The sequence below is a fragment of the Pristis pectinata genome, chromosome 1, assembly GCF_009764475.1.
Source record: "Pristis pectinata isolate sPriPec2 chromosome 1, sPriPec2.1.pri, whole genome shotgun sequence".
In the NCBI taxonomy this organism is placed as follows: Eukaryota; Metazoa; Chordata; class Chondrichthyes; order Rhinopristiformes; family Pristidae; genus Pristis; species Pristis pectinata.
The window spans coordinates 8,982,511-9,007,555 of NC_067405.1; the positions used below are offsets into that span (position 1 = coordinate 8,982,511).

Consider the following 25,045-nt stretch of genomic DNA (forward strand, 5'->3'; position numbering starts at 1 on the left):
TGTGTTTTGTCACATTCTCAAAGAATTCAATCAGGCTTGTGAGGCATGACCTGCCCCTCACAAAGCCATGCTATCCCTACTCAGACTATGCTTCTCCAAATACTCACAAAAGCTGTCTCTAAGAATCTTTGCCAATAATTTGCCCACCACTGAAGTAAGACTCACTGGTCTATAATTCCTACTCCCTTTCTTGAACAAAGGAATAACATTTGCCACCCTCCAATCATCTGGCCAGTGAGGACGCCAAAGGCTCACAAATCTCTTCCCTTGCATCTCGTAGTATCCTGGGATATATCCCGTTCTGCCCTGGTGACTTATCTATCCTAAGGTTTTTCAAAAGTTCTAGCATATCCTCCTTTAACATCAACATGCTCTAGCTTATCAGCCGGCTTTATGCTGTCCTCACAAATGTCAAGGTCTCTCTCACAAGTGAATTCTGAAGCAAAGTATTCACTAAGGACCTCCCCTACCTCCTCTGACTCCAAGCATGTTTCCTCCTCTATCCCTAATCGGTCCTACCTTCACTCTAGTCATCATCTGGTTTTTCACATATGGGTGGAATGCCTTGGGGCTTTCCTTAATCCTCCTCGCCAAGGCCTTCTCATGCCCCCTTCTAGCTCTCCTAAGTCCATTCTTAAGCTCCTTCCTGGCTACCTTGCAACTCTCTAGAGCCCTGTCTGATCCTTGCTTCCTAAACCTCAAGTAAGCTTCTTTCTTCCTCTTCGCTAGAGATTCCACATCTCTTGGTTCCTTGACCCTACCATCCTTTTCCTGCCTCAATGGGACAAACCTATCCAGAACCGCATGCAAGTGATCTCAAAACAACCTCCAAATTTTCAATGCGCATTTCCCTGAGTACATCTGATCCTAATTTACACTCCCAAGTTCCTGCCTAATAGCATCATAATTCCCCCTCCCCCAATTAAATACTTTCTCATACCGTCTGCTCCTATCCCTCTCCTTGGCAAGGGTAAGGAATCAGGGAGTTGTGGTCACTGTCTCCAAAATGCTCATCCACCGAGAGATCTGACACCTGACCAGGTTCATTGACTATGCCTAGTACCAGTTTCTTGCGGTCACGGGCAGAGCAGTTGCCATACCAAGCCATGATGCATCTGGATAGGATGCTTCCTATGGTGCATCAATAAAAATTGGTGCGGCTGAAAGGGGACATGCCAAATTTCTTTAGCCTCCTGAGGAAGTAGAGGCACTGGTGAGCTTTCTTGGCCATGGCGGCTATGTGGTTGGATCAGGACAGGCTGATGTTCGCTGCTGGGAACCTGAAGCTCTCTACCCTCTCGACCTCAGCACCGTTGATGTAAACAGGAGGATGTGGGTGTTTCTACTGGCAGGAGTGTCAGTAACCTGAGACCACAAGATTAAAATAATTGCCAGAAAATAAGACTAATGAGAAAATGGGAAATACATTCCAAGAGGACAATTACAGAGAGAGCTGGAAGGAACTTTCAAAAAATCAATTGGATGAATAGTTGAAGAGAACTAATTCATGGAGTTATGGAGGAAAAAGCTGGATTCAGAAGACTGCTCTGTCAAAGAGTTGCCACAGGTACAATGGATTCTATGGCCTCCTATTTTATAATTCGCACTTACAGTTAACCTGCTTCATCTACATGCCTTTATTAGTGATTTGCATAAAAAGGCCGAAGAGTTAGGCTTTCAAAACCTGTAATTTTGAAAAAACTCTTAAATTCCTCCCATCCTCCAAAGTTCTTCATTCCCATGAAAAAAGTCCAAGTTTAACATGTTTTTCAGAATCTCCTATCTGTAGAATAATTTATTTAGTTTAGACTGTTCCTTTACCATTGCTCTTTTATTCTATCTCACCCAAGTCTTGTATTATATGCATCATTTTATAATCTCAGTATTTGGTATTGAGCTCAGAATTCCACTTTTCATCTTTATACTATTTGTTACACCCTTTTCTATCCACGGTTAAAAGATTTATAGTTCTCAGTCTCTCCATTCAATTATGTCCATAACTTCTTCAGTACTCCTTTCTCAAAACACACAAACCTGAATGTCTTGACACATTAATAAGATCTTTATTAGTCACATGTACATCGAAACACACAGTGAAATGCATTTTTTGCATAGTGTTCTGGGGCAGCCCGCAAGTGTCGCCATGCTTCTGGCGCCAACATAGCATGCCCACAACTTCCTAACCTGTACGTCTTTGGAATGTGGGAGGAAACCGGAGCACCCAGAGGAAACCCACGCAGACACGGGGAGAACGTACAAACTCCTTACAGACAGCAGCGTGAATTGAACACGGGTTGCTGGCGCTGTAAAGCGTTACGCTAACCGCTATACTACTGGGCCTGCCCAACTGCGTAACTTTGCTTTTCTCTACAGATGCTGCACCTCACTTGCTGAATGTTGTATATTCTACATTTGTTTTCAGATTTCCAGCATTAGTTTATTTTGTCTTCTTGTAGACTCCCTGGCAAAGTTAGTCTTGTGCTCTTAATACAATATGATCAACAAGGTTTAATATTTTTCCCTGGAACCAAATTTCAATGGTGGAATTGAACCCACATAATTTACCACATCGTGCAGAGTATAAATTACGATCCCAGCTTCACTCAGGAGCCAGGCATAGTAAATCAACAGCCTGTTAATGCATGCCTAAAACTTTTAACTTATTTCTCCCTCAGATGCTATTTAAACCCTGTGCAGTTCTAACCTTTTGCTTTTATATCAAGTTCCCAAAGAATTGGCTTATTGTTCTGTTCATTCAATGTGAGCATGATTACTCAAAGAAAACATCGAAGGTCAAAATAAATTAGTAGCAAGATATTGATAAATTACTAATCATTGTTTCTTGCAATTTATTTAAGTGTTGGGTGCATTAGGAATGCAAATAAAAAAATGCATCCTGGAGTTGCAGATGCAGACTGATGCTTGCATTAATTCACAGGACTGTTCTCAACCAGAATGTGACAGGAACACAAGGATTTTCAGGCCTTTTCTCAGCCTTAAAGGGAAGTGGATGTGAAAGGGAGCACTACGCTTAGAGGCGAAATCAATCACCTGTTGCTCAACAGGGAGGGGTGAAAAAGACAGGCAAGAAGCAATACATCCCCCATGTCAGAAATATTGCTATTTCCCAAAAAATTTGAATACTTATTCAATAAACATGAGAGATAAGCAGGCTTTAAGAACAATAAACACACACATAAAAGAATGAACAGCTGTTCCAAAATGAAAATAAGCCACAAAGCAACTAACACTGACTGAGAAACAGAAGGCCGAGAGGAATCTTGCTGCTTCATTACCATCAGGGGTTGCAACAGAGAAAACCGTGTAGAAAGGATTCATTGCAAGAATAGCAAGGAGCATTTCTCTTAATCCAACTGATTGAAGGATGCAACTATTTCTTTCTCCAATTTTTCTCTCTTGTACTCTGGTAGAGATCCACAGTTGGCAGGAAGCGAGGCTTCCGCACCACCACCATTTAGCTACCTCCAGTGATGTGGCCATGTGCCCGCAATGGCAACATTGAAGTAGACCATTCATCTCCTCAAGCTTGTTCTACCCATAACAGAGTCAAACTGCACAGAAACAGGCCCTTCGGCCCACCCTGTCCATGCCGACGATCAAATACCCATTGATGCTAATCCCATTGACTAGCATGTGGTCTGCAGCCTTTAATTCACAAGAGAGACTTCAGATGCTGGAAATCTGGAACAACACACTCAAAATGCTGGAGGAACTCAGCAGGTCAGGCATCATCTATGGAAGGAAATTAACAGTCCATTTCCCTCCATAGACAACGCCTTTGATTTAAGTGCTTGCTAGATTTTTTATAATTGAGTGTTAAGTTGCTGCTAACTTGTCTGCGAGTTCAATGCAGTCATCACTCAAAGTCTGATTTCTACTGTGTGGCCATCAAAGGGACTTTCTTTCCTACCCCTAACCTCCCTCCCCATTGCAATCTATGCAGCTCTTGCGAACTTAATTTTTTTTTGACACAAGGAGGTTGCAACAGATCAATCCCTCACTTGCTCAACTGTGAATGGTATACAGAGGACATACATGCAATACTACCAACAGGTTTGGTACATCGATAGATATACAGAAGGACACTTACATGGTGCATAGAATATCATGAGAATTGGTCGTTCCTCCTTCTTTATTAATTTCCTGAATTCCTAAGGAAAAGGAAATCCAAACAGAGAAAGTCAACACTTGTTACAAAGCAGAAGTGGTGGCAAAAGCAAAAAGCTGCTAAAACAAACATGAACACTTCAGGAGGCACAAGAGACTGCAGATGCTGGAATCTGGAGCAACAAACAATCTGCCGGAAGAACTCCACAGCAACACACAAAGTGCTGGAGGAACTCAGTGGGTCAAGCAGCATGTGTGTGTGTGTGTGGGGGGGGGGGGGGGGGGGGGGGGGGGGGGGGAGTGGAATTGTTAACTTTTCGGGTTGAGACCCTGCATCAGGACTTTAGGGAGGTACTGAGGGAGTGCTCCCTACCTGCTATCCTTTGGTTGAAACATCAAACAGAGTTGCTTGCTTAATGGTGCAGCTGGCAGAGCTGCTGCCTCACAGTGCCAGAGACCCAGGTTCAATCCTGACAGCAGATACTGTGTGGAGCTTTTACCTTCTGTGACTGCGTGGATTTCCTCCGAGTGCTCTGCCTTCCTCCCACATCCCAAACATACACAAATTGGCAGATTAATTGGCCACTGTAAAACTGTAGATTGCCTCTAATGTGTAGGTGAGTGGTACAAGTGGTAGAATTGGGGGGGAAGGGGGGAGATGTGGGGAGAATAAAGATGGGATTAATGTAGGATTAGTATAAATAGGTGTTGATGGTCAGTGCAAAGGCCCTGTTTCCATCCTGTCCCTCTCGATGACTCTATGACTGAGTATGCAAAACATCCCATGGTACCATGGTATCTGAACCACAGGAGGGAAGTGCTGGAATTGCCAGTCATCCCTTATTGAATACCATTGAAAGAGATTACATAGTCAGTTCTTACAGTGCTGCTTGTGGGACCATGCTATGTGCAATTTGGCTGCCACACTTGGCAGCAGTAAACCATGACTACACTTCAAAAAGTAATTCAGTCAGCTGTGCCCTGTGTTAGGATGTCCCGAGGAGGTGAAAGGCATTCTATAAAAACAAAATGCAAATTCTCTCTTTATTAGAGAAAAAAAAACTACACTTCAAAATATTTCCACATTTTTTTCTACCTTGTAATCAGAAAGATTTATCGTGAATGGAAAAGGAGCTGCAACATCATTAGATGTTTTTCCCTGAATGTCTCCTGTTTAAAACGAACAAGTTTTCAGCTCTTTATATGTGTTTGCATCGGCGGCTCAAAATTATTCCACTTTTTATTTAACAAAAATGTTGCTGGGCGCAAGACATTCCAGATTCTCATCTTTTGTATGTGCTTGTGCGGTTGACTGAACGTGGTTGTGATATTTTGGACGGTTTGGGAGAGGGTGGCAGAGGGTGGAATGATTGAGCCACGATGACAAGGAATAAATACAAGGCCAACCGTGGCAATTTCCCTGAAGCAGGAACTCTTTCCTAGCTGTTTCTTTGTTCCTGGTACAGCACAGTAAGTGGTCTTTCCGACCACTGCGTCCACACCAGGACAAGATGATTGTTCCATCACCAGCTCTCCACCAACATTGAAGAATCTCTGGGATGGGAAGTCCAAATATGGGAAAGGTAATCTTCAGAGAGTGATTTATATTTGTCACAATGAGTTAAAAGTAAAACGATGGGCTGTCTTTGTTGAATGAACATCTTTTGTCCAACTCAATTTACTTGCAAATTTAATGGGCAAATGTTGAAATATTTATAATACAATTATTTATAACACATCTTTGCAATATACTGCCTATGTATTATTTCAGGTCTTTCCATAAGTTTGTATGCCACATTCCTAAGGTGCTTAAGTGTTGTCTAAACTCATAATGGTTTCCACAATTTGTTATGAATGCAAACACACTTGCTCAGGATACCTGCTTCCTACATTGTATACATGCCTGCAGTTCTCCCACTTATGGAGTGAACATGATTACAGCTAATAAACACATACAAGTCAAATCAAAAGGTGTAAGAGCATTATCTCAAGGAGCCAAGATTTGCACCAGAAATTTTCTCCCTTGAACAGAGAGGTTCAAATGGTGGAAATAACAGAGCAAGTGAATCAAAACCTGGGGTCACAGATTAAAAAAGAGGATGGTGGAGACAAAGAGAAATTCTTTCCCTCAGAAGTATCTCTGCTTGATATCTAGACTGATCTAATTGGAAAGGTGGTGGAAAGGGAAATGGGTAATTTTAAAATACTAAGCCCCTCACGTAACCACAAACATTGGATTCCATACCCAAATCCTCATCTCCCTGACTTTAGTAGTAGCTACTCTTGGCCAAATGGTGCTAACATTTCCTTCTTTTGTCCTTTTTGGTGGTAGTTGTGGTTTTTGGAGGCGCTTTACAAGTAACTGCAGTGCATTTTATAAATGGTACACAATACAGCCACAGTATGCTGGTGATGGAATGAATGTTTAAAACATTGGATAGGTGCCAATTTTTTCTGATTACACTTGTGAAGCAGCTAGAAAGTGTTTTACTGCATTAAAGGCACTAAATAAATGCTGTTATTACATCAAAGTAAATGGTCAATGTTGGGCAGAATGTACACATTTTCTACAGTTTCATTAGAATTATTTATCCTCCATTGCAATTACGACACCTCAAAAGTTTAATGATTTTATTTGAATAATTTATAGGCTGAGGGCTTCACTATCAAAGCCAGTTTATACTGCAGCTTGAGAATGTGGTGATAATGCTCCTCCTTGAACTATTGCAGTCCTTCTGGTGTTGGGAAGGACATTTCAAGATTTAGTCCCAGCAATGATGATACATTTCTGTTAGGACGGCGAGTGGCCAGGAGCAAAACCTGCAGGTGGTGGTGGTGTTACTTCATGCCTTTTGTCTTTCTTGGTGCCAGAGATCACAAGCTTGGAAGGCACTGAGAGTGTGGCCTCGGCGAATTAATGCAGTGCATTTTATAAATGGCACACTCCGCACCCACAAGACCATAAGACATCAGAGCAGAATTGGACCATTTGGCCCATCGAGTCTGCTCCGCCATTCAATCATGGATGTTTTTTTTCCCCAACCCCACCTTCTCCTTGTAACCCTTCATCCCCTTATCAACCAAGAACCTATCAAGATATGTCAGTCTTCGGCCTCCTCCACTGCCAGGAAAATTCCAAGCATGGACTGGAGGAACAGCACCTCATTTTCCATCTTGGAACCTTGCAGCCTAACAGCATGAATATTGAATTCTCCCAGTTTAAGTAACCCCACACCAACTATGCCTCCTCTTTTCTTCCCTTGCCAATCTCTCTTTTCTCTACCCCCCTTTTTTTCTCCTTACCTTCGACCCATCCCCCAGTAGATCTGCTCTCCCCTCCTCCCCCGCACCTGCCTATCACTATCTCTTACCTGCATCTATCCATCACAACCTTGTGCCCACCCTGCCTCCCCTCTTTTGTCCACCTATCACTGCTCTGCTTTTGCTTCCTATATATTGGGCTTCCCCTTTTCCTATCTTCAGTCCTGAAGAAGGGTCCTGACTCGAAACGTTGACTGCCTGCTTTTCTCCACGGATGCTGCCTGTTCCTCCAGCATCATCATGTTTTTCATCTAGATTCCAGCATCTGCAGTCCTTTGTTTCTCTAAGAACCTATCAATCTCTGCCTTAAATACATCCAATGACTTAACCTCCTCTACCCTCTGGCTGAAGAAGTTCCTCATCTCAGTTCTAAAGGGACATCCTTGATTCAGAGGCTGTGCCCTTGCATCCTAGACTCTCCTAATGGAAACATCCTCTCCATGTTCACTCGATCCAGGCCTTTCGTTATCTGGTCGGTTTCAATGAGAATACAGGCCCAGAGCCATCAAACAGCAAAGGGTGAAAGGATATTGTAGGTAGACAGAATGAGGTTGCCGTCAGATCAGCCATGATCCCATTAAAAGGTGAACAGGCTCGAGGGGCCAAGTGGCAAACTCCTGAACTTAATCTTCTATTTGTATGTCTTAAATGCTGTTGAGCTTCTGGAGTGTTTTTAGAGCTGCACTCATCCAGACAGGTGGAGAGTAGTTCATCGCTCTCCTGACTTATGGCTTCCAGATGATGGAAAGGGTTTGGGGAGTCGGTAGGTAACTCAGTTGCTGTAGAATACGCAGCCTCTGACCTGCTAATGTAGTCATAGTACTCAATATAGCTGATCCAATTAAGTCTCTGACCAACAAAGACTCCCAGGATTTTCATGGCAGAAGGAGTCAGTGACGACAGTTCTGTTGCATGTCAAGGGTAAGTGGTAAGAACTTGTGAAAACAAGTGACACTCAAAAAAAAAGTGCACACTACGCACTTTTAAACAGAAGTATTGTGGTCTGCAGAGAGATGCCTACATCCCCATTTCTGCGGCTTCCCAGATCCTACACATCAAGATATTTAGCACGTCTTTGCTATGTTAAATTCTGTCTTTAGTTTTGAGCCGAGCTGAGGTTATTTTTGCTTTTCTATTTTAGACTTGAGAAAAAAAAATCAAAGGAAATTGCCTGGCAATTTAGTTTTGATAAAGAATCAAGTTTTTACTCTGAATAATATCCCTCCATAGAATTGGAAACACTGCAGATAAGATTGCCTCCACTTGACAGAAACAATGCTTCAAAGGTGTGGAGGCAGGCTCATATGGAACATAAAAACTAACAGTGAATGGCTTGTTCCTGGGCTATAGATTCCCTGGTCAATCTTCAGATATAACCCTTTCTCAACAGGTTTTGATGAAAGGTCAGACCTGAAATGGCAATTCACCTTTTCAGATACTATATAAGGGAGGATTAATCAAAATTCTTTACACAGACAACTTTGGAGCGCACAATACTTGGACCTTGGCTACATTTTATGGGAAGGAAAGGATTGAGAGCTCTAGGAGATATAGGTGGGTAGTTGCTCTAGCAATGATTGGTACAGACACGAAGAGCCTCCTCCTCTGTCTACAGCACTGATCCTATCATAGTCTTGGTCTTGACTTTCCAAAAGTTTGCATTTTATTTCAGTTTTCCAGCATTAAAACCATTCCTTTAAACACCTTACACTAAAGTATCAAAAGCTGTGTTTGCATTTCCTTTTAGAAAGTACACTATACAAATAAGGTAACCATAGTAATAAAAATGTCTAGAGAAATGACAATGGAAGGTCATGCTGTGCTGTGCATCATACATCTTTTACGCTATGATTCAAAACATTTGACAGCATTTGCATTCTTGTGCACCCAAGTGAAATAAAGCAGCGTTATTGGTACCACTGAGCAGCCAATTTCCCAGCCAAGTGCATTATCAGAAATAGCGTCAAACCTTCTCACTGTCGATGTGAACCACATCCTTTGCCTCAGGATTCTCTTCCCACAGTGGAGCGCCCTCAGGATCCCTCATAAATGCCACCATTGACTGCAGAACAATCAGAAACAATGCAGAGTTCATGAATTTCTATGCTCAAGAGTACAAGTTCTCAGTTTTAACACAAAATATTTGTGGCTGTACATGGATTAAATGAAAAGACTACTTTCATCCAAAACTTCCTGGGGTAATCAGAGATATCGCTCCTATTCCAGTCTGATTGTAGAGAGGTTTCTCACAGTCTAGCAGAAGTGATGGAGATTACATGAACAATGCAGTGTTAACCACTAGAACAGTGGTCAGCAAGAAATGCACGTCAGATTTGAGCCACTTGAACCCTCTCCCCATGATTGCAAGAGATTCTGATTAGAATTCAGTTCACAATTAAAAAGTTAAGCAACACGAAAAAATGGTTTCCTTCACAACAGGAATCAAATATTTTCAGGACTGAACAAAAGGAATTGGCTCTGGTTTGGTGCAATTATTGTCCTGTAGTGTAGGCCAGAACCTGAATACCCTCACTCTACCATGGCGCATGATTGTACTGATGAGCCAAACAAATGGGATTGCACACACAATCCTCAGACATGCAAGAGAATGCCAATTCACGCAGTTGATGATTAATTCCACAACTCAGACGAAAGCAGGTTGGTTCTGCCATTGCTTTATTCTTGTTTAAAATGCTCTCTTTTCTAGATAAAAAGACTAAAGGATGGTCTAATATGGGTCATTAGAATTGTGTGAAGTATTTGTGCATAGAACCATAGAACACTACAGAACAGAAAACAGGCCATTCGGCCCTTCTGGTCTGTGCCAAAACTTTATTCCACTAGTCCCATTAACCTGCACCCAGTCCATAACCCTCCAGACCTCTCGTGTCCATGTATCTATCCAATTTATTCTTAAAACTTAAGAGTGAACTCGCATTTACTACATCAGACGGCAGCCCATTCCACACTCCCACCACTCTTTGAGTGAAGAAGTTCCCCCTAATGTTCCCCTAATGAAAGTCAAGAGTATGTAAATGTTTCCATTTGTAAAAATATTGAAGACTAGAGACAAATAATATAAGTGAGTCAGCAAGAGATCAAATAGGGAATTCAGAGAAGAATTCTTCATCGAGAGAAAGTTGAGAACAGAGACCTTATGGAGTAGTACAGATGAGGGGGAACAGAACAGAGGAACATGCTGAGAGAGTTAGAGAAGCATGGGATGAGGCTCAAGTCAACCATTCATACCAACCTGGACCCAAAGGGCTTTCCAGGAGTATCATCCATCTAATTCATCGAATTCCATGTAAATATTGTAAACAGTTTTTTAAAATAACTCCAGAAGATTAGTTAGGGAGGTAGGAAGGAATTTCGCAGATCTCAACTGCTGAAAGATCAATGTCAGGGAGCTACTCAGAGTGAACAGCACAAAAAAAAATTTACCATTACTGCAACTTTATAAATTATTTTTTTCAAATTATCAGATATTATCTGTTTAGGGAGAGGGAGGAGGGGACAAGAGAGGGAATAGGGATTTTGGATGGATTAAATTTGTGTTATTTGAAAAAACTTTAAAGGGTCTCTGTCTCTCTCCCTCACATAATTTGTAAACTCAGCTCTCAAGGCTCTATGAGCCATTATTGCCGTGGAAATTATACACCCTGCGTAAGCATCCAAATAAAATGTCAGGTCAACCAAAATGCTTGCTTAGATGAACTGTGACTTAACCTCTTCAACAACAAAATGGGATGTAGTTTTAACATGTCCTGGCTTCAGATCCTTGCATCAAACACCTTATAATATCCTCTCATATAGAAGTTTCCTTACTTCAGTAAGGAAAGTTGTACTAACTCTGCCTTGATTGGATCTCCTTTGTAGCTTTTGGAATATTCCTGTTGCACAGAAGAGGCAAAATATTACAATTAGCTGATCTTAGCCTACACAGTAACTGGCTTCTATGAGCCACAGTTGCAGAGGAGTCAGGCAAGAAAAAAAAACTTAATCTGCTTTCTTTTTTCTATCCAGAGATTCCTTCCATGGATGCCAGGGAACAGGCTCAGAGGCAGCTCAATCAGAGCTGAATAGTTGCCTAAGTCTACTGTTGTAGACTCACAAAGAATGGATCAGTCACCGAGACACGAGGATGCAAACATCTACAAATGAAGAGAGATTGCACAACATTTCCATGTAGTGGGTACAGTGCATGCCTTGTGCGGCTTTCATCTCATTAGAGGGGAAACATCAGCCAAGGGATTTATTATCCTGTCCTCAGCTAAAGACTGCGTTATTGGATTAGCGAAGAAAAGAGATGTTCATGAGTATATCTTGTATGCCTGTGGTCTACAAAGCAGACTGTTCACATGGTCAGCTGTGCCAAGAAGCATGGTCAAAGAAACCTCTTGGCCACAATGCTACTCTATTATGCCTTTACTGGAATGAAAATGGCATATGCAGGACCATAGATTGAAGCACAAAACCAAATTGAATTAACTTACTAATAACAAGAGAAGCTAATAGAGTCATAGTCATACAGCACACAAACAGGCCCTTCAGCCCAATTGGTCCATGCCGACCAAGGTGCCTCATCTAAGCTAGTCCCATTTGCCAGCGTTTGGCCCATAACCTTCTAAACATTTCCAATTCATGTACCTGTCCAGCTGTCTTTTAAAAGTTGTTGTTGTACCTGCCTCAACCACTTCCTCTGGCAGCTCATTTCACATAGGTGACACCCTTAATGTAAAAGTTGCCATTCTTGTTCCTCTTAAATCTTTCCCCTCTCACCTTAAACCTATGCTCTCTAGTTCTTGATACCCCAACTCTTGGAAAAGCACTGAGTGGATTCACCCCAACTATGCCCCTCATGACTTTATACACCTCTATAAGATCACCTCTCAGTCTCCTAGCCTATCCAACCTCTCCCTATAACTCACTCTCTCAAGTCCTGGCAGCATCGTGGTAAATCTTTTCTACACTCTTTCCAGTTTAATAACATCTTTCCTATAGCAGGGTGACCAAAACTGAACACAATACTCCAAGTGTGGCCCAACCACAACATGACCTCCTAACTTTTATACTCAATGCCCTGGCTTATGAAGGCCAGCGTGCCAAAAGTCTTCTTCACCACCCTGTCTACCTGTGACTCCATTTTCAGGGAATCATGTATTTGTACTCCAAGGTCCCTCTGTTCTACAACACTCGCCAGGGCCCTGCTGTTCACTGTGAAAGTCCTACCTGGATTTGACTTTCCAAAATGCAACACCTCGCACTTATCCGAATTAAACTCCATTTGCCATTCCTCGGCCCACTTTCTCAGCTGATCAAGACAGCCCTGTAATTTTTGATAACTTTCTTTCATTGTCCACTATACCACATATTTTAGTGTCAGCTGCAAAATTACTAACCATGCCTTGTACATTCTCATCCAAATCATTGATATAGAATAAGAACTCGAGTTTCAATCTCTCTTAGCTACAATCTCCTCAAGCTAGAAACAATGCAACAAAAATTACAATGCAATGTTTAATCAATCATATAGAAACCATGGGCATTCAGTTGACCATGAAGATTTGGCGCAAGCGCTTATTACCTTGAATGTTTCAGGTCTTTCATATTCAACGTGGAAAGCACCATCCCTGAAACCCAAATGCAAACAGATGTCAGTTAATTTAGTAAATGGACATACTCACCCACAAAATGCACTTCAAGCATTAATAAACTCAATACCTCCTCCACTGCCCTTGTCAAGCTGACAGAGAACTGGTATGAAGTGATTCAACAACTAGTGTGACCAGGTAGCCTGGATTTTGTTGCAACTAATTTCTGGTAAAAGTACCATGATGCCGGTATCAGTTGGATTGGCAGCAAAGGCATTACTGTGAACCCTGCAATTCTGATCTTGGGTACAGGAAAAAACTTTGGATGACCCCAGCCTGATTTATTGAGTCACAACCCTATTGCTACTTCATACGTATTGAAGTCAGGGTACAGTAGCATTGTGTTTAAGTTACCAGTAACACTTTATTCTGCATTCTGTTATCGTTTCCCCTTGTACTACCTCTGCACTGTTGTATTGAAATGATGTGTATAGATGGCATGTGAAACAAAATCTTTCACTGTACCTCAGTACATGTGACAACAATAAATCAATACCAAATCCAAATCTAGCCTATTGACCTGAAGAAATACACTGAAATCTCATCAGCATAGAATTAGACAGCATGGAAACAGTCCCTTCAGCCCAACTTATTGATGCCGACCAAGTTGCCTACCTGAGCTAGTCCCATTTGACTGAGTTTGGTCCGTATCCCTCTAAACCTTTACTACCCATGTACTTGTCTTTTAAACATTATAATTTTACCCATCTCTACCACTTTCTCTGGCAGCTCGTCCCATACACCCACCACCCTCTGTGTCAAAGATCTGCCCCTCAAATCCCCTTTAAATGGCCCTCCTCTCAACTTAAACCTATGCCTTCTAGTTTTAGATTCCCCTACCCTGGAATAAAGACTGTGACCATTCACCTTATCTGTGCCTCTCATGATTTTATAAACCTCTGTAAGGTCACCTTCATAAGATCATTAAGTCTCATCTTGGAAGTAGGGGAATTTAAATTTAATTAAACTAGGAGTTAATTTGAAATAAAGAGATAGTATTGCTAATCAGGACCATGTAAGTACTGTATCTCAGTCTCCTAGTCAACATTTATCCCTCAGCTAACCTCAAACTGGGTAATTTTGTTATTTTATTCATTGTTGCTTATGGGATCTATACACAAATTGGCTGCTATGATCCCTCTGTTTGAACCGTGACTAGATTTACAAAGTACATTGGTTGTAAAGCAATTAGGGACCATGAATGCACACAGAAGTGTAAGATCTTTCCCTTCCCTTCAGGCTGCTACTACTCAAGAACCGCACTCATGCTGGCACCTTCATAAAGCAGAGGGAAGGCAGGGAGAACAATCTTTGAAAGGAAAATGTGTTGAATCTCAGCAGCACAGCAGGTTACAATCTCAAAGAGTCGTGCTGATGCAAGGGAAGTCCCACACAGGGAAGGTGGTGGGAGAAGCAGAAAGCAGAAGCAGCAACTGTAAACCAGCAGCTAGTTTCAGAACAACACCTGCAGAATTCGTGCAGCAGTCCATCTGCTGCTCTCATTCTGATCTGTGGCCTGGGGAAGAAAACTGTGTGCAATAGTAACCAAGCCGCTAAGGAAAATCCTAGACCTCAGTCCTTAATAGCTTTCATCATGCTTACTTGTAATGCAACAATTCAACACCGTTTTTCTTTGAAGCTGGATCCACCTTCACCTTCTTGCACAACTTTCTGCTTTCGCTGTTCCTGTAAGAAGACAGCAGTGTGAGATGACTGCAAATGGAAATTGTTCTTTAGGCTCTGCACATGCAACAATTAGAATTCCTCCATTCATAAGGACTCCAGAAGTTGTCTGGTAGGAACCTCGTACATCACCACAGATTAAACTGATATCGGGGCTTAATGCATCCCAGGTCACCAGCAAGTGGCATTCGCAAATATCTTGGCAAGCATTTGGTCATATTGAAAGCAAGACAATCAGCATTTTCCTGGTAATCAAGTGCAGGAATTGTAAAACACTGATATGCAAGCTGTTCAATCTATGAGAAACAATTTGGCCGTGGTTACTTGCCAGCTCATTCAATGGAGATACAATTTTCAACTGTACATTACTACAGCCTTTTTTTTCCATTCCTGAGAAACAACACAATGCTCTGATATCACAATTTGCAAATACTTAAAATTTTTGCCAAGTCTATTCACAGCACAGGACCAGGCCAGTCATCCTAACAGTACCACGTTCCTCATGATCCTCCTCCCACACATTTTCATTTAAGCCCATTCAAATATCCGTCATCAGCCCTCACATGCATGCCTATATCCCTGTTAAATGCACTTATGCTATTTTTCTTAACTAGTCTTTGAGATAGACAGTGAATTCCAATTCCACATTCTATCCATTCTCAGGTTAGTGGTTGCTCCTAAATTCTTTATTGAATTTATTGATTATCTTTTATTAATAGGATCAGTTCTGGTTTTGCCTGGTGAAATTATTCTTTCTACACCTCCTCAAACAACACTCTTTCATAATTCAAGATACAAGAGCATGAGAAATAGCAGGTGTAGGCCATTAGACCATTCAATAAGATTGTGGCTGATCTTTTACCTCAGTGCCATTTTCTTGCAATGACCCCATATCCTTAATAACTTAATACCTCAATCTACCCAGTTCTAGGGAAAAGAACCCCATTCTATTTAACTGTTCATGACAGACACAAGCTTCAGGTTCAGTTAAAAGAGGAGGTTTGTGTGGACATAGGAAGTAGAACAGTACAGCACAGGAACAGGCCCTTTGGTCCACGATGTCTGCGCCGAACATGATACTGAAGTAAACTAGATCTCTTCTGCCTGTAAGTGAGCCATATTCCTCCATTCCCTGCACATTCATGTCTCTATCTAACAGCCTCTTAAATGCCACTATCAGATCTGTTTCTATCACTACCCTTGGCAGCCTGTTCCAAGCACCTAACACTTTCTGTGTGAAAAAAACTTTCCCTCTCTCACCTTAAATGCATGTCCTCTAGTATAAGTACCATAAGACATTGGAGCAGAGTTAGGCCATTCAGCCCATCGAGTCTGCTCCGCCAGTTGATCATGGCTGATTTATTTTTCCCTCTCAACTCCATTCTCCTGCCTTCTCCCGTAACCTTGGATGGCCTTACTAATCAAGAACCTATCAACCTCCGCTTTAAATATGCCCAATAACATGGCCTCCACAGCTGTCTGTGGCAATGAATTCCACAGATTCACAACCCTCTGGCGAAAGAAATTCCTCCTCATCTCTGTTCTAAAGGGACACCCTTCTATTCTGATGCTGTGCCTTCTGGTCCTTAAACTCTCCCACTACTGGAAACATCCTCTCCACGTCCACTTGACATTTCTACCCTGGGAAAAGATTCTGACTGTCTACCCTATGCCTCTCATAATTTTATAACCTTGAATCAGGACTTTATAATTCCTAACAGAATTGTTATCAGGACCATAAGCAATGGAATAAACCACTGAAGCCCTGTGGAATTCAGAGTGCAGTTATGAATGTCTTTTCTTCTGAAAAACCTGAACACAGGGATATTGTCTTGCAAATTGCACACATTGCCTTTGAAACTCAAGTGCAGCCAACTGATGTTTTGAACAGGAAAACTATACTTACTTAAGAAACAGTGTTATTAAGGGATAGAAAGGTGGGTAGAAAATTAGGATGAATGGTTGCTAACAAGCTAGACATTTGAAGAGCCAAATGTCTACGTCAGATCCTAAACATGCTACCCAAAGAGATACTGAAATACATATACATGGAGTTCAATCCCCGATGAATGCTGACTTAGTCATAGTGACAACAAAGGAACATCAAATTACTTTACGGTACATGGCCCAAAAGACAGGGAATAAAATGTCCAATATCCTTTCCTAATCATAGTGTACTGTCCTCTGTTGAGTTCTGTCCATAGTCAACCATCCTGCCAATATTTATTCTTTCAGTTCAAGAATTACTTGGTTAAAATATTAATGACTTTGGCATAAAGATGAGTGCTAAACAAAAGAACCAATTTGCATGACAAATTAAGTACTATTCCCTGCTGTGTTGTATAAAGAGAAGAAATTATCCTCTGTACAGGCTTAAAATACAACCATGGAACATTATTATCCCTGACCCTCCCACCACAAAAAACAACACCTGCATGTTGAATCTTTGCTGTGATTTTTTTTCCACTGATGCTGATATCTCATTGAGGTTACCATTATTTAGCATTGATTGTATGTAGTTACTGTTGGCTGACTATCAAACTGTCAATAGCTTTCATGCCAACATATCAGTGCCTCACTCAATGTCGATCTGTGCTTTTAGAGCGGAGGCTAATGAATAGCAGCTAGAAGCAAGAATCAGGGATTCCCTAACACTTAACACTCCAGTGCCCTTAGCAGTGCTGCAATGTCAGAGGTGCCATACTCTGGGCAGGAGATTTGAGCGAGACTCAATCTGCTCTCTCAGGTGAATGTAACAGAGCAGGGCAGTTCTCTCAAATATCATCACTAAAATAAAATTACCTGGTCACTGTCACATGGCAGCCTTTGCCAACTTGGTCTGCACAAACTGGCTGCTGTGTTTCTATACTGCAACAAAAAATGCACTTCAAAAGTACTTCACTGATTGTAAAGAACTTTGGTACATCCTGAGTAGGATGTAAAAGATATGCAAATAGATTTCTTTACTGTTCCAGTGTATCAGCTTGCTCTTAAACATGTCCATAATTTCCTCCCCTCATCTACCTCCCAAGTACTTTTCAGGTCATACCATTTCGTTGTGCACATGCATATTCACATATTCTGCCCGATTTCCTTTTGTTCTGTTCCCTTTTAAAACTGTTTATCTGGGCTACCTTCCAGATCTGACAAAAGAATCCATTCCTGAAACAAAAACCCTGCAGATGCTGAATGATCTGTCATTTTAAGTACTTTCTTTCTAGGTTTCAGAATTCCAGCAGCGAATCATCCAGCACAGAAGGCATTCAGGACATTGTGCCTGTACCGGGGTTTTTGAAAGAGCTATCCAATTAGTCCAGTCCAATTCCCTCCCTATTTCCCCTTAAACTGGCAGATTTTCTTCCCCAAGTATTCATGCATCTCCTTTTGAAAGTTATTTCTGAACCTGCCTCCACCACCTTTGCAGACTGGGATTCCAGACTGTAACCGGTTAAGAATATTCTCATCTCCTGTTTTCTCAGCCAATTATTTTAAATCAGTGTCCTATGGGCACCAATCAAACCTGCCAGTAGAAATAGTTTCTTCTTAGTTACCCTTTATACCCTTTTCTTTCTTATTCCTTGTATCAGAAAGATAACAAAATCTCCAACATTAAATAATTTAAATGCATTGCATTCATTTGGCACTCAAATCAGGACAAAGGATATAGTAAACCTCTGTAGAATCAGGCCTGAAAAAGACTCTGGGCAATTATTTAGGTACGGTAGCACAGTGGTATATTAATAGCAATTGAGAATCCTAGTCTAATCACCCATAGTCAAACTGAAATAACATCAAGTCAGATGAGGAAGTTAAAATTGGTTAACTGTATGAAAAACAAGAGCTTATAATAGTTCTCATGAAACATCTGGTTTATTATCATCCTGAAGAATATGAAATAAGGTAAGAGCATGTAATGTAGCCCTTTAAGATCTGCTCTGCAATTCATGTGATTTCAGCTGATTACCACATCCACCTTTCCACCTAATTTCTTAGCATCCAAAAAGTTAATAATTCCGGGACTGAATGCACTCAAAGATTGAGCATCCACATCCCTCTAGGACAGGAAACTCCAAAGATTTAGAGCTTTTGCATTGTCTTCCTCAACTTAGTCATAAATTATCCTAATATTATGACCTCTAGTTCTACCATACAGTTAGAAGCAGCAGCCTCATCATCTACATTAAATATTCTTCCAAAAATATCATAAGTCTCATTGAGACCAATTCTTATTCTTATGAACTCGATTAAGACACTAATCTACCTCCACTTCCCTTACTGGACTTCATCCTCATCCCAAGAATATACTGAGGGAAACTTTCTTTATGCAGAGGCTCTAAATCTTTATCTAAGATACACAGTTTAAGGCAAGCTTATTTTTCCTTGTCAATGAGGATTGAATCTGCACACAGTACTTCGGCATTTCCTCACCAAAGCGCTGTGCAATTGCAGCTAGAATTCCGTACTGTGTTCTCCAACTTGCTAGCAATAAATGTCATCATGCTGTTTTCCTAATTACCTCTTGTTTCTGTAAATCTGTGCATTTACTTTATGCTTCACAAAACTCTCTTTGGAGAACAATACTTATTAATTTCTCAACTTGGTGCCGGTGAAGAAAACATTTTAGTAGATTGGCTTTAGGGATGACAGACCTGTGTTACAGGGTGTAGGAACAGAGAAGGAAATATATTCCCAGAGTGGAAATATCAAATATTAGACAACATAGCTGTAATGTGAGAGAGGAAAGTTTAAAGGAGATTTACGAGGCAAGTTTTTTTTACACGGAGAGTGTTAGGTGCCTGGCATGTGTTGCCAGGGAAAGTGATGGAAGCAGATACAATGACAATGTTTACGGGGCATTTAGACAGGCACAAGAATAGGCAGGGAATGGAGGGATATAGACAATGAATAGGCAGAAAGGATTAGTTTGCAATGGCATCATGATCAGCACAGACATCATGGGCCGAAGGGCCTGTTCCTGTGCTGCACTGTTCTATGTACATTCTGAAAATCTATATGAAGGCTCAAGAGCTAGGACTGTGGTCAGAGTAGAGAAGGTTGCAAAACAGAGGGAGGGGAGGCTTGATAGAGAAATAGAGGGAAAATTGCCTATTGGGGGAAAGGTTGAGAAGCACAGTCGATTTTAAGGTGTTTGGCAAAAGTAACAAAGGTGACATGAGTAAATAAATTTTTGCGCAGCAAACTGTTAACATTTAGAATGCCTTGGTGATGGAGACAAATTCATTTGTGGCTTTCAAAGGGGATTAAGTACCCTGTAAGGTAAGGAAAACTGCAGGGTGACAGGAAACAACAGAGGAATTGGACTAATACCATTGTTCTTGCAGGAATCAGCATACATTTGAAGGATTAAATGGCATCCTTCTACTGTCACAATCTGGGGGATGGGGATCAGTGAAAGGAAACAGAAATTAAAAACAAAGGGAATAGCTCACCTTGGGACACGCTACTGAGCTACAAGGTGTGATATAAAGGAAAGGACATCAGCCTTGAATGTTAACTGCTATTTCCAGCATCCTTCAGTCTTATATATGTTACATAAATAAAGTTGTTATAATCTGAAAATTAAGACAAAAGTATTTGGAAGAAAAATAAAAAAGCAATGTCAGGACACAAACTTTCTATTCTAAAGGGTTGTGAATGTTAGGATAATTGGAATTGTCAGCAGTGGGGATGCTAGATATTTATTAAATAGAAGAATCCGGTATATGGAGACAAGGTTGGTAAATGTTACAGAGGAACAGACTGTTCACGACTGCACTGAATATTATCAAAGATTTGAGAAGTTGAAATGTCTCTTCCTATTAACATAAAAGCACACTCAATCAATTGAAGGAATCTTGCTTTAATGAGTACTGAGAATTGACAATGTTTTTGGATACACCATAGACAGCATCCTATCTGGTAACTGCTCTGCCCGGGATCGCAAGAAACTGCAGAGAGTTGTGGACACAGCCCAGCACATCACGGACACCAGCTTCCCCTCCATGGATGCTGTCTATACCTCTCACTGCCTTGGTGAAGCAGCCAACATAATCAAAGACCCCACCCACTCAGGTCATTCTCTCTTCTCCCCTCTCCCATCAGGCAGAGATACAGGAGCCTGAGGGCATGTACCACCAGGCTCAAGGACAGATTCTATCCCATGGTGATAAGACTATTGAATGGTTCCCTTATATGATGAGATGGACCTCACAATCTACCTTGTTGTGACCTTGCACCTTATTGTCTACCTGCACTGCACTTCCTCTGTAGCTGTGACACTTTACTCTGTATTGTTGTTGTTTTTACCCTGTACTACCTCAATGCACTGTGTAATGAATTGATCTGTACGATCGGTATGCAAGACAAGTTTTTCACTGTACCTCGGTACAAGTGACAATGATAAACCAATACATGGCAAAGATGTTTTACCACAAGATTGAGGGCAAGGATGAGAGCAATGGGTTAAATCAAAAATAAGTTTGCATGGTGACTAATATGGCCGTTATCAATTTCTTGTTTATTGTTAAACAATTACTTACCCACAATCTACCCAGGCAATGGTGCCCTGCCCTTTCACTGCTTCTGCCACGTCAGAGAGCAGCTTAAGTGGTCGTTCAGCAGCAGCAGCTATCATACAATGAGAAAGCAAACATGGGTGTTATTAAGCATTCCTTATCGCTACTGTGCTGTGCTGCCACAAAGGTTACTGCTCGGTCAACAGAAAATCTAAGCACCTCCACTGCTCACGTGCAGAAATGGCTGAGTACAATATTGGGAATGATAGGGAAGAAAATGGGAGGAAGGAAGGAAAAAATCATTTTGCCGCACAACTGGGCACCAAACCATCCGGTAATTATTTTTTATTAAATAATAATTGCATTAAATGTTTAGAATACTACTTCTGTATTTTTTTTAAACCGAATTCTTCCACAATTTTTGATTTGCATTTCCTTTTACCAAATAGCATTGTAATTCTGAGAACAAGTAACACCACTTGCGTAATGGTTTCCTGTGTGGAGCCGGTGAATCATTTGGGAGAGCATTGGGTTCAGTAACTCTGGAGAAGGAGTAAATTGATCCGGGCACACATGCATATAAAGTTATCACATGACAGCAAGATAGCAGATGCACACAACTGCCATCCCTCCAATTCTGACTTGGAAAAATGTTGTCATTCTATGATGATCTTGGAATTAAACTGGGAACACCATGAGAACAATTCAAGAATGCAACTCCACAGTAACTTTAACCATGATTAAAGATAGGTATTAAATCCCAGAAATGCATGTTAAAAAAGGACATAATTGCACACAAATTTTTTTAAGAGCTGTTTGCCTGCATCTGTCTCTGGGCTCACAAAAGAATGGACACTTATTTGAGAGACTAAAGGACAAATTTACCCCTACTGTCCCTCCGTATTACTGCTTTCCTCCTTCACCAATTTTCTCCACCCCAACAGCATACCTGGGTGACAGTAATGACCTGCCCTATGGAAAAAAACAGTAATGTGATCCCATGAAGATGCTGGATTGTTGCTTATGGAAAACAATGTTCCATTTAATACTTTTAAGACAATGCCATTTCACTGCACTCAAATTTCCTCGCACAGTTCAACAATTTTATCTTTCAACACCTGCATAGCTTCCAAGAATAAAGTGACTCAAACCACACCTTGTTATAATCAGAATGCTATACTAATGTCACACATTAGATCATAATTTGTCAGTTGGAAAAGTTTAGAGAGATATGGGTCAAATTTGGACAAATGGGACTAATTTACATGGGCATCTTGGTTGGCACAAACAAATTGGGCCAAAGGGCCTATTTCTGTGGTGCTTGACTCTATGAATGTTTTAAAGTATGTTATCTGGGAATGAGAAACACCAGCAGAATTGGCATTTATTGTCCACCCAAGGTTGCACTGAACTGGTGCATTTTTTTCTTTGCAGGGCTTTGGAATGGATATCAGAGGGTATCAGGGAACCAGCTGGACTTTTATAATAATCTGATAGCCTCAACTCACTATTATGATTCTTTCTTTAAAGACAGGCTTCCAGGCAGGAATATTTGCTGCTCCAACAAGCCAAGAGAGGCCATTTCCCTAGAAAACCCAGTCAATTTAAGTATGATATGCGGAGGACGATCTCATTGGAACATAACACGGGTATGAAATCGCCACATCAAAAAGATTCATTTACAACTGGCTTTTCTCCAATCCAGGATAGAGGCAGCCAAGTTTTGGTGAGGTCTGAATAGCATTTACACCTGATGCTGGGGAGAGGGATGGAATTGGTGGCTAGGGAATGTAGTGTGTGGTAGGGATCGAAGTCAATGGTCTTCCTTGTATGTAATAAGAGAATATTTCTGCCCCAGCCAGTATAATAAGTCAACTAACCTGTATGATAATTCAGTAATGATAGAGAGTGTGAGGGATTGAAAAGCAGTGAGGTAAGGCTGAGTGGAATCAGTGAATGGAAACATGACACGTAATTTGAGGCTAATGTTTTCAGATGATGTCACAGAGGAACAGCATGTAGACAAGACAGCACACAGCATGCAACTTTGAACATGACTTTCAAAATAGGACTTACAAAGTCGATGTATTGAACTGAATGTAGAATCTTCTCACCTGATTTGGAGTACAGGATCAATACATTGTTTCTTGTTCGTGTAAGCTTCTTCAGCACTTTTTGGTCATCAATTTTTTCAATCAGTGGAGATACTTTGGCTGCCCTGAGGCACATGGACAACAGCGCCTTGGGGAGAGGAAAGCAGGCAAATTAGCCAGCCAGAACAAGAAGTCCACAGAGAGAGTAATGGTTCCATTGATTTCCCATAGCCTTACCATCAGCAGATTTTCAGATGTTAATCAGAAATAGATCCTTGTCATTCTCCCAACAATTTTATCTGAAATAGCTGCTTTTGTTTAATAATCAGAAGTCAAGCCATGGAGCTAATCTCCACTGCTGAAGAAATCATTGTGCTGTCAAAGAACAATTAAGAACAGCTCTCAGAAATCAGATATGAAGGTTACACAAAGTGAAATTGGTTTTTAAAGTTAATATGTGGGGCTCCTTCAAAATTGAGAATTTGTAAATAGACACTCAACTTAATGATCACTCCTGTAAGTGACCTTGCATGATTAACAATTTGCATTTATCTAGTGTCTTTAATGCAACAAAATGCCCCACAGTGAGTTTTTAATTTATTCTTTCAATATTTGAGTGTCGCTAGGAAGACCAACATTTCTCATCCCTAACTGCTCTCAAGAAGGAACTCATGTAATATGCTGGGGGTAGGGAGCTCCAGGATTTAGAACTTGTGACAATGAAGGAATGGCAATCCATTTCCAAATCTGGATGGTGAGCAACTTGGAGGGGATGGTGTTTTCTTTTACTTACTGCCCTCATCCTTCTTAGTGGTAGAGGTTGCGGCTTGGGAGGCATTGTCAGAAAGACATTGCTGTTTTGTAGACAGTGCATACTGCAGATACTATGCATCAGTGATCGAAGAAGTGAATGCTTAAGTCATGTAGGCTGCTTTATACTGGTTGGTGGCAAACCTACACTTTATTAGAGGCACACTTATCCAGGTAAATGCAAGGTACTCCATCGCACATTTGATGTGGGCCAATGAAATTATGGAAAGGCTTTGGGGTCCAACTTAAGAGGGACTTAATTATGGAAAGGCTTTGGGGTCCAACTTAAGAGGGACTTAATAAAAAAGAAACCACGGGGTATTCAGACAATTTGCTAAAAGGATGAAAAAAAAAGTTTTAGGGAGGGAATTCCAGACAGAGTCTAAGCTGCTTAAAGTCCAGTCACAAATGACCTATTCAGATCAGGGGTGATCATAAGGATAGTAATGGACTGTCAAGATTTGGAAAAGTAGAAGGGCTTCATGGCTAAGAAGTAAGACAATGAAGGGATTTGAGAATTTTAAAACCAAGGCTTTGCTGGATTGGGAGCTTTGGTAGATGAACAAGCACATGGGTGAAGGTACAGTACACCCCCATGTTATGGAGGGTGCATCAAACCACCTGTATCATAAGAAATAGAAGCAGGACTAAGCCATCCGGTCCGTCAAGCCTGCTCTACCATTCAACAAGAACATGGCTGATCTGGCCGTGGACTTAGCTTCACTTACCTGCCTTTTCCCCATAACCCTTAATTCCCCTGCTATGCAAAAATCTAATGCTTCCTTGGGCAGAGAATTCCACATATTCACTATTCTCTGGGAGAAACAGTTTCCCTTCATCT

General features: G+C 41.1%; 1 protein-coding gene across 2 annotated transcripts in view; it reads right to left on the bottom strand.

The window, feature by feature from the left end:
* The window catches only part of pdia5 (protein disulfide isomerase family A, member 5), a 125,375-nt gene that overhangs the window by 87,279 nt on the left and 13,051 nt on the right, over positions 1 to 25,045 (bottom strand). For both annotated transcript variants that reach the window (XM_052026965.1, XM_052026968.1), the window contains exons 2-7: positions 23,416 to 23,542; positions 21,326 to 21,413; positions 14,706 to 14,789; positions 13,037 to 13,082; positions 9,419 to 9,511; positions 4,112 to 4,172 (exon numbers count right to left, since the gene is read on the bottom strand). In XM_052026965.1, coding sequence (XP_051882925.1) covers positions 4,112 to 4,172; positions 9,419 to 9,511; positions 13,037 to 13,082; positions 14,706 to 14,789; positions 21,326 to 21,413; positions 23,416 to 23,542 — 499 coding nt within the window. The remainder of the gene's footprint in view (positions 1 to 4,111; positions 4,173 to 9,418; positions 9,512 to 13,036; positions 13,083 to 14,705; positions 14,790 to 21,325; positions 21,414 to 23,415; positions 23,543 to 25,045) is intronic.